Source organism: Stegastes partitus, unplaced genomic scaffold, assembly GCF_000690725.1.
Source record: "Stegastes partitus isolate 25-593 unplaced genomic scaffold, Stegastes_partitus-1.0.2 Scaffold52, whole genome shotgun sequence".
In the NCBI taxonomy this organism is placed as follows: domain Eukaryota; kingdom Metazoa; phylum Chordata; class Actinopteri; family Pomacentridae; genus Stegastes; species Stegastes partitus.
The window spans coordinates 85,302-96,131 of NW_007577783.1; the positions used below are offsets into that span (position 1 = coordinate 85,302).

A 10,830-nucleotide genomic window follows, 5' to 3' on the forward strand; every position below is an offset into this window, starting at 1 on the left:
TGCGTGGATAATAAACTAAAAAAATAACCCCAACTGACAGAAGAGGGTTCAAACCAGACAAAAATAGCACCTCGTATGAGTTCTGCATTTAAAAATTAATTAAAAATTCAAACTTCTATCTTAAATCTATTTAGAATATTTTGCTTTTTGAGCCATAGCTGTTCATACATAAGCAGAATGTGTACACACCAGTGTGTAGAATGAACAAAGAAGGGTATAATATCATTAGAAAAGTGTATTTTATTGATAGGGTTAGAGTGGTATGAGACTTGACATGAGGTTGAATCTCAAAAAAAGGTGATGGAAAAAAAAAAAAAATTACACAAAAATACATCTACATCAAGAAGGTCATCTTCATTGGAAAAGCAGTGATTTGAAAAACATTCAGAATGGAAAAAAAAAAAAAAAAATACGCCATTTCTACAACCATTTACATATACGGAGATAAACCTGAATATTATTTACATGGCAACAGATTACAGTATTTACAAAGCCAGGACTGGAAGCACACCGAGGCTCTCGTGAGCTTCTTATTTGGAGAAAAACTGCAGACTGTCGACGTGAACAGTCCCGAAAAGGCATGGGGTGTTTTTTTTTGGCAGAGAAACAAGAGATTTTAACAGTGCCTGGAAATTGTCCTCTAACAAAGATTGGCCCCCTACGGAACACAGAAGCTGACAAAAGAACTCAACTCAAGTCGCTTTTTGTTTTTGTCACATTTTTCTTTTTTTCCTACAAATTCAAAAATGTGTTTTTAGAGGGAGATTCTAAACAGCACAAAACAAGAAAGGGTTTTTGTTTTTGTTTGTTTCAGCGATGCCTGGAGTCAGTGCCGATACAGATATTCTCACATGACGGGTTACATCTCACCACAACAATGTCGGTTACAGTATATTCAAACAATCTAGAGCAAATCTCTGTACATTTATTAACAGACATTCATGATTCAGGCACACAGGAGGAGGGTCGGGGAGGGGAGTCTGTCCCTTTACAAGACATCTAATCGGAGATGAGAAGAAAGAAAAAAAAAAAGAAAAAGGGGGATTCTGGGTTAACGTCAGGGGCCGGAGCCAGGAGGATTCAGTACTAAACACCACCCAGCTAACGGTATGGAGGCCTGGCTGAGGCCCACCCAGACGCAAGGTTAGATTTTTTTTCAGTCAGTTCATGAACAATTAACATCAGCATTAACACCGGTTTTGATTCAACCCTGAGAAAACAGTGGACTGCATGTTCACTTACTGGCACACCTGCCCGCTGTGCCAACGGAGGCAATCTCTTTACCCTCTGAATGACCAAAAACTAAAAAAAAGGAACGACTTGGATTTTGAATTACCTGATTTAAGAAGCTAAGATTGGCTTTAATTCTAAGGAGAAATTTAAACAGTGATTAAAGAAATTACAAGGAAAGGCATCGTAGGTTCAGTCGAGAAGATTTCCACAAACGAGGTGCCGGTGCTGGAGCCAGTTTGGACGCTAAACCTTGAACCGTTTGGAGAGCTTTCAGAATCCACCGTCCTTCATGCCGACATCTTAAATCTGCTGATCTCCAACCGAGATGGGAAGAGGGAGGAACGGGGCTGCGATGTAGCCTCCAGATCATTCGAGACGATGTTCACGAAGCAGCACCGGAGAAGCAGCAGAAACAAGGGAGTGAATTTGGACTAAATCAGTGCCTGGACACAGACTGAGCACATCTTTGACCATCTAACTCTGCAAACGTGGACTATTTCCTGCGTGTGTAGCTCGACAAGTTGTGTATCTGGATTATAAAACCGTACGCCTTGTTTGTAAAAAGTTTTGCCCGTTTCCACTGGCGCCAGCACCGGCACCTTGTGAGTCGGAAAAGCCCCAGCAGGTCGTGTACTGCGAGGCAGAGCTCAGGACTGAAGGGAGAGTCTCAAGAGGAAGCGGCAGGGATCGGATGTCGTCCAAGACCCAGAACCAGCTCCTCGTCTTTCAACATCACCACTAACAAGAGGGCCAACTCTTCAAAGAGGAGCGTAAAAACTAATATAAAAATGTCTGAAGAAGATTGCTGACGTCTATCGGACTCTTCAGAGGCTGCTCTCGCCCACGTCCTCTTCGGGAGCGAGGGGGTGGTTCTGTCCCCGTTCGGGTCCTCTACTTTCACAGGTTGCCAGGGGTCATTGAAGCATGAGCTGCTTGAGGTTGTCGTGCAGGATGGTGTCCTTGACGTCCCGGAACACCAGCCTGATGTTCTCCGTGTTGATGGCCGTGGTGAAGTGGTGGTACAGCGGCTTCTGAGTGGCTTCGCGCCTCTTGGCCCGGAAGCACTCCACCAGGAACGCCTGGATGTCCGGCAGGCTGTGCTCCGGCCCGGTGTAGTCAGGAAAGTAGTCCTTAAGGGGAACGCTCTTCACCTTCTCCTCCAGCAGATCCGTCTTGTTGAGGAAGAGGATGATGGAGACGTTGACGAAGACGCGGTTGTTGACGATGGTCTCGAAGATGTTGAGGGATTCGCGGAGGCGGTTGGTCTGCCTGTCCTCCATCAGCACCTGTTAGAGATGACAGAGGGAGTGAGTGCTGTTACTGCTGTTATAAAGAAAGCTAAGAATGCCTCCTATAGATTAGGATCCTTTAGTGATCCGAAGAGGTGAAAGTCCATTTTTATTGTGCTTGTTGTTATAAACTGTTACGCTAGGAGGACATTTACTCCACTTTGTACAGCCAACGAGCTTTACAGGGCGGTGAGAGTACCACTGAACTGTTATGTAAGATCCCAGGCGTCCTCACTGGGAGGCGAACCGGCGACCTTCTAGCTGCGAGGCAACGGTGCTAACCACCGATCCACCTTGCAGCCCATTGGGGAACCAATAGTCCTTCAGTTGAAACTCTGCATAGTCCTGCACCCTAACTGCTTCCAGGTGAACAGCTCAGAATGCTGCCTCACAGTCCACCAGGTTCCTTCTGCTAACGCTAAAATGTCTCAGCCACTACCATAGCACAACGAATGTTCTGCTGTTGGTCACAAGAGTGAACACAAGATGCTTCATGCACTCCCAGCATCTGAGAAACTACAGATTAGAAATGTCCCCACAACAATAGGAAACCTCTGGTGTCAGCATGTTGTGTGGCTAATGTGGCTAACGTTAGCTTTGATCCTACGGCCACAGGTCAGAGCTCTGTGGAACCTGTGAAGCTGAGGGGACGTTCAGAGACGTAAAAACCGACTTGAAACCAGATACTATGCTTCAGTCCAACCTAAACTCAGTCTGTGTTTAAACCCGTTTACTTCTCTCCTGCTCTCTGTGCTCACACATACTGCATATGAACACAGCTGGATGCTCAATAAAGCCGTTCTCATTTGTTTTTTGAGTGCAGCTCAGCTGCATTTAAATCTACAGACACTAAAGCACAACAGAACTAAAACCAGTGGCCACACAGTCATGATGGAATGAACCAAAAAAATAAATCAAAGACACATTCTGGGGACATGTGAGACTCCCATTAATTTGCTGAAAAGGGGTCACAATATGAGACCTTCTACTTTGAATGCAACATCCTGTCAGATCTCGATGGTCCCTTTATAAAGCATGGCGCTACTACTCAGTAACTTTTTTTCTTGTCTGTGCTTCCTGTGAAGCAGATTCAGTTCAGTCTGTGTCTGAGCAGAGCAACCAGTGAGTCAGATCTCATTCACAAGAAAAACCGTGTAGTTCATGTGCTTATATATAGCTTACTGAGCGAGTGCTGTAGGTGCACACATGTTAAACAACAGCTGGAAGAGCCGAGTAAGTTACAGCAGCGAGGAGAAAGAAGACAGGATAGAAAGTATGAGCCGGCGCTGCTCAGCCGAGGCTGGGTAAGTCTCAGGAAACACGACAAATATGCCAAGCCCTTGGGGATGTCATTAGCCAACTATTACCTGAAGGCAGAGCGGGAGTGTCTCTCCCCACAGGGTGGAAACAGCCTCCGACCAAAGATTCAACTTTTAGCAACCAGTGCCAGGAGAGTTTAAAGCTGGACATGTGTAGCCTTCCTCTGCTGTGAGGTTTAAAGTGCTGCTTCTTAGTTAATTCAGCATCCGGTCACAGAAATGTCACCACAAAACTGGTCGATGTTGATCATTTTCAGTCGATTCAGTTATCAGGCTCCTTGATTAGGAATAAACAGTGCAACCCCGACCAAACAGCAGCTGGAAAATGTTCTGCCCTGTGCACATCTGAACTCTTTAATAATCACATTTGACCACTTTCAGCAAAAACCAAAACGTATCCATCATGTGTGTGTTTATTCTAAAAATCAGAAGTTCTTATAATTCTCACATATCAGTATCGACTCATTACCAGCTGGACGTTTCAGTTTCTCTAAAGCAGACAACCATCATTTTATGTAAAATAAAACCCAAAGATGTCACCCTGTACATATACTCCTCCTGTTCTCCTGAAACCTCGAAGCCCAAACTAAGCTGTATGTTCTAACATCCTCTGGGTGAATGTGATGAACAACAGACTGACTCACACTATTGACCAATGAGCTGTGGCTATTTTAATGTGTACAACTTCTATAAAAAGGTATCTATGACATGCTGGGGCGGCACTTTGGCCTTTTTTGGTATAGCAGTGAAGGAAAAGAGGAAACACGGGAATCAAAGACAGCTTCTAGAAAACTGGAGACGTTACACCGTGTGAGTCTTAATCAAGCTACCAGGACGCTCACTGAACATCCAACTCATACCGCACATGTACACTTTATGTCATCTAACAGCTTTAGCAGTTATTCATATTTACTAGAGAAGGTCTTGCATAACGTGAGGTAACTCCTAGTAGTAAGGCAGCAGCAGCACGTGTAGAAACAGTAATGATGACTTATCAAAATCCACCAAACCTTATCATCTAGAACAAACTGATAACAGCGCCACTTATCAGCGTATCTTAAGTGTGTGCCTGCGCGTGAGGAAGCCGAGCGTTTTCTACCTGGTCGTATTCAGAGGAGGAGACGAGGAAGAGGATAGAGGTGACGGAGTCGAAACACTCGAACCAGCGCCTCCGCTCCGACCGCTGCCCTCCCACGTCCACCATCTTGAAGGGGACGTTCTTGATCTCAAAGTCATACTCGTGGATGCCCTTGGTGGGTTTACGAGCCAGCAGGATGTCCTGTTGACTGGGAAGATAATCCTGCAGGGGGGAGGCGGAAAGACACAACATCGGCGTGAGTACGAGAAGGAATGCAATCTGCTGTTTCATCAGCCGCTCGATCTGAAACGCCTTCAAAGTAAGTCGAGATTAAGTCGGAGATCGAGTTTGTAGACAAATAATAAAAGATAAAACTTAAAACAGGAGAAAGTTTTCCAGGTTCTGACTTTATTTGTACTAGAAGGTCCATATTGATCACGTGTTATCTGGTTTTAATCCAACTTGAGTGATATTTAATCCAAAACATGTGCTGGATTGATGTTATAAGAAAAGCTGGATAAAGTTTAGGATGAGCTTCAGAGAAATCACAGCCGAGTACAACATGACAAAGACAGTTCTTTAAATATGTTCACATGTGCAGGACACATGTGGACACACGTTTATCTTTAAAACATACAGTAAATGTACTCGTGGAGATTAAAATAAGAAGCTGGTTTATATCCTCAGAGTCTCAATCAGACGCTGAAGTTTGGAGGGAAGCCTGTGTTAATGTAATTAGATGATCTTTGTAATGGTTGTAAAGGAACAAAGGTTCTCTAATGTATTAGAGCAGGTTTTATTATTGTAATGTTAATAACTGTTCAGTGTTATGCTCTAAGGTAGCATTTATAAGAAGTATATCACCTCTGAATAAAGCTGATTTTATCCTTGATGTCAGAAAGTTTAAGTGTATATTCATATAACAATGTTGACCTCGCCTGTGGAGGCTGGTGAATAAACAGATAATGAAAAACACGGCTGTGATTATATGAACTATGTCTTTATAAGAATTGTAGTTAAGCACAGGACATGAGCAACCACTTGAAATGTCCTCACAGCTCCTTAAAACTACACTATAGTCGGTAATAAACCATTTAATAAAAGTCTGTCCATACATTCAGTGGTCTCTTTGTTTTTATTAAATACAACTTCTTCTTCTTCTTCTAGGATGTTTGAATGTTTTTAACAGCATCAAAAAGTTTTAAACTAAATTATATTTAAGTACTGTGTGTTTGTGTTGAATTACATAATATTGAGACGTGCATCTAATATAATGTAGCTCAGTGGAGCAGCTCCTTCATGTGATAATTACATTTACAAACAAAGCTGAACGTTAGAAACCTTATAAAAGGCTCAATTGACCGTGCTGATATTATAACGAGGTCACTTGTTTGTAGAGAACCTTAGATATTTACATTTCAATTGAATCTTCTGGATTTGGTTTTAAAAAAAGAAGAAAAAAAGTCAGAAGCCAAATCTTGGTGTTGGGAAAAAAAATAAAACAGAAATCACAAACGTTTGGGGGGAAAAAAACAACAAACATTTTCTAAAGTTCAATAAATGTCATAAATTGGAAACTAATCATAAGATGTCAGGATTGTCCTCAAGAATGAAACAACATTTTATATTATATTTGGAAAATGAGGCGTTATTTGAAGGAAAATGTTGCTTTTTATAATCTGTTCAGATATATGTGATGGAATAAAACATTAATATTTGTTGGACGATGTCTTTATAAAAAAGATTTATTGGAAGAAGGTGGGTATTGGTCGTATTCGTAACATAATTTGCATGTAAACCAGATTTATGCTGGATTTTAACCTTTTTGCTTCATTTTTCATAATCTCACAGGCCAGAGGATAAAAGCATGATGGAAAACCAAGAGTTATTTATCATTAAACACATTTTTCCACCCTTTTATTTGAGTCTTTTGCAAATTAAGAGCAGCGGTACTTTACCCTGCTGCCACCGCTGGTTTATAACTAATAAGAAACTTCTTGACCAAAACGTCGGCATTATCGCCGGCGAACAAACGTCGCAGCTAGCTCGTCAGCTAGCCTCACATTGTCTAGACATGTTGTAATATTAACTATAACATGCACACATCTGATTATAACAATAAGTGCAGGCAGGAACCACTTACCGGCTCGCCAAGCTTATCCAGATTATCCAAGAAATACTTCACTGACTCACCCTGCGACAGGACACAAGAGGAATTTCTGTTAATTCTACACAATTAATTAGCTTCTGTCATTTCATCATAAACAGTTTGCATGAATCACACACTCGCTGGCTGCCACATTCAAGTGAAAACATTTGTTGTCGGTGTGAAAGTCACACAGCCGGAGAAGAAAATCTGCCTTCGGCTGCCACACAAAACACACGTTTGCAGGTAATCTGTTTGTTTTCTCTTTCAGAGCCGTGTGTCCGCCCCACAGCCGAGGCAGGATGCAAATGACTTGGTGCTGCTGGAGACACGTGTTTAGAAGTGTGTCTTTGATGTATACACAAGTGTAGCTCGGTTTGTGTGTGTGTGTGTGTGAGCGTTTTTTTCTCTCAACCATTCTGACACTGCTTTTGTGCAGTTAGTGCAAGTCTAGACACGGCTGCTGCCAAGACGGAGATGCATTCCTTCATCGGTGTGTGTGCGGGTTCTGCACTCGACATAAGCAAAAAGCCAAACAGACGTTCTTCCACGTGACCCACAGTGTCTATTGTAACACACCTTTACGGGGGATTTTTTTTAATTTGCATGTATTTTGCATTAATGACACGATAAGCCAACACCCGAGCAATTAAATTCAAATCTTCAGCGTGGTAGTGATTGGCTGTTGTAGCACCAGCCACTTCCCTCCGACTGCGAGCTCCCGTTCTCACCTTTTGATCTTTTTTAAAAAACCAACCTGACCTGAAAAACCTGTGAGCGTGTGTTTGTGTCGATGTGTGTGCACGGCTAAGATTACACAAGGGAGGAGCGGAGTGGTGCTTCACCAACGCCAGAGAAAAGAGGAGCTACCTTTCTCTCTGTGAAGCTAATTTCAAGTCTGGCCGCAGTTCGGGCTTCGCATGAGTAGAGAAGCTCAAATCTGAACTCTGAGGGGACTGGTGGTTTTGAAATAGTCAAAATTCTGTCAGATTTTTAAAAAGGAGAAGAGAAACAAGAAGAGCAATCACTCAGAGTTCTGTCTGCTCACTATGAGGCGTGATAGCTCCTGGAATCTGTGAGTGTGGGGCTGAAATCAAAACTGAAACTGAACAACATGTAACGCCGTGAGGATGACACTTACAGGAAGATCTGATCTTTAGTCGGCGTCGCAAACATACAAACAGGCCTCAAAACGGTTGATGTTAAAGGCGAACGCTTGGTGAACTCTGTACCGCAGAAAGCAAAAGTGAGGATGTGCGCATTCGGTGTGTACGTCGCGTGTGTTTTCACGATCATTAAGCCTGGAGGCACACGTCATTTGTGATGCAAATACTTAAAGGGCATGGTCAAAACACAATGGCTTCTATCTGCTGGCAAAGACACCAACAGGAACAGAGCAGCGCCCACAGAACCACTCCATAATGTGGATTTTGTTCACATATATTACCTTAACATTGGGGTTTTATACACCGCATAAACTGCAACTAATAATTATTTTCATTTTATTAAAAAGCCTGATAATTAGTTTTTTGCTTAATTGTTCAATCAGTTCATCTGTTAAGTCAAAAACCAGGAAAAAAAATGCAAAGTAATGTTTCAATCTGACCAAAAGCCCCCCAAAATATTAAGCTGACCAAGATTTAAAACAACGATCTCCACATTTGAGATGCTGGAACCGTGAAATGTTTTTCATTTGTCAAGTAAATTGACCAAAATAGTCACCAAATAGTTTTCTGTCAGTCACCCCTTCCATCTGTACACATGTAGTCCTGTGTCAGTGAGATTAAAAAGAAAACTTGTGAAAGAAAAAAAGGTTGCAACTTGTTGTCTGATCAATCAAATATAGATAGCAGGCGGCATCTTCAGATTTCAGTTTATTCTGAACAGGAAAAAATGAAGATATTTAATTTCTAATCATATGAATCCGCGAAAAGCAGCAAATTCACACGAGAGGCTGAAACAAACTGATCGTTTTGCTTAAGAAATGCCCCATAAGTGATCAACTACTGACCTTTTCTTTCTTGGGTTATGCTTTCAGCTAACCTCAGATGGTTTATTGTTCATTTAGTTCCACTGAAGGTTTGGAGTTTCTATGGGTCCATGTTTAATGCTGGATTGAATGTGTGTTAAGCAGGTTTGATTATTTGTTTTCTGCTTCCTGCTCACATAAATTCCCATTTTAACACCCCAAGTGGAAGAAGTATAGCAGAATATTAAATTATTAAATCCACTGGTTCCAGCTTTCTTCCCTTCTGTGACAATATTTCTCGGATTTTTGTCGGTTTAGTCAGAAACAATGTGAGAATGTCGAATTGCACTCCAGGAAAATCCTAACAGGCATTTTTAAAACACTATTTTCACATACTTTATACAACAAATACATGAAAAATAATAGCAGTGCTCCCACAAACACAGAACGTGTGTGTGTCCTTGTGCTTGTGTAACTTGAGGTGTGTGACACTCTTAGTGTTTGTGTGCAAATAATGGTGAGCGGGAGAGCCAGGGCTCTGTTTGTAAGCATAAAGCTGTTTAACTACAGATCAACATTCCTGCTCTGATCACACTTATTCCCCTTTCTGTCTGCAAAACCAGTTCACACCGACAAGCCGAGTGTGTGAGAGACCAAGAACTGTTCAACTTTATGCAAGTGACAGATTTTCTGCTTTTGTCTCATTACTGAACACCACTTAGAGCAGCGGGTCCCTGATTCATGAATCAGTGAAGTTTAACACACAAACTAATACTAAATAATCAAACACAGGGCAGGACAATTAGCGATAGGTGAAATCGCAGCAGGTTATAAAAGTGCTCTGGGGCAAACGTCAGCGTTAAAACCTGCACGCTGACAGCCAACATACAAGGAGAGGGGAGAGGTGTAAACAGGAAGCTGACTCAGTCACATGGCTGACCGCTCAGCACGGAGAGCGCCAGAGATACAAGAACCAGAGCTGAAGACACATGGAGAGAGAAGAGGGAGGATGAATTAAGAATTGGTTTCACTTTCTGTTTTCACTGTCTTTTTCAAATCGCTTTTCAACTCAGAGGCTTTTCTGCAGAAACCAAACTCGTATCTCTAATTGGAACCAGTGACAGAACGCTGTGCGCTGAAGCCACATGAAGCGACGCTCTCATCAGATTGAGCTGGTAGGCAAACTAGGCCACCAGATTTGTCGGTGATGTTATCTCGGTGCGTGTGGTGGACGTACCAGCTGAAACTCCCTGCGACGGTCGTAGGCGTTCTGTATGCCCGAGTCTGCCCACAGGGCTTTAATGGCGGGCAGGTACCGCAAGAAGACAGACGTCTCCAGCTGCCCGCTCGCCATCTTAGCCGACCGGGTGTCGAACGCCATCAAGCTGTCGCCATGCGGCTGGTTGTCTGAGTCACCCCAGGGGATGTGCAGCTTCTCCCGGGCGTCCACCAACACACGAACACCTGGGGAGGCAGGAAGGAGATTACCATCAGAGAGCAACACGTGTGGTATCTCAGAATCTAGCAGGGCAGACGTACATGAAACCTAAAGTGAATGGGGGGGAGGAGGGGAGACGGTGAACGGCTTGCCAACTAAAAATTAACACAACAACGGTGTCACTTTCAAATCTCCTTTGTCTGATCTGAGTGATGCAGCAGGAAGGAAACGATTACTTCAAGGCATCACAGCCACAGGATAAATATAAGCGTGTGCCACAATTACATTCACATTATGTCCACAACTTCCTATGATTTCCTCTATTTTGAGACTTTATCTCAATCATAGTTGAAACACA

General features: G+C 42.7%; 1 protein-coding gene across 1 annotated transcript in view; it reads right to left on the bottom strand.

Moving 5' to 3' along the window:
* Nucleotides 1-217: 217 nt before the first annotated feature.
* Nucleotides 218-10,830, bottom strand: part of LOC103352803 (guanine nucleotide-binding protein subunit alpha-13-like) — a 12,689-nt gene continuing 2,076 nt past the window's right edge. The window contains 4 exon segments of the mRNA XM_008275462.1: nt 218-2,519; nt 4,941-5,141; nt 7,063-7,113; nt 10,272-10,498. Coding sequence (XP_008273684.1) covers nt 2,148-2,519; nt 4,941-5,141; nt 7,063-7,113; nt 10,272-10,498 — 851 coding nt within the window. The 3' untranslated portion in view covers nt 218-2,147.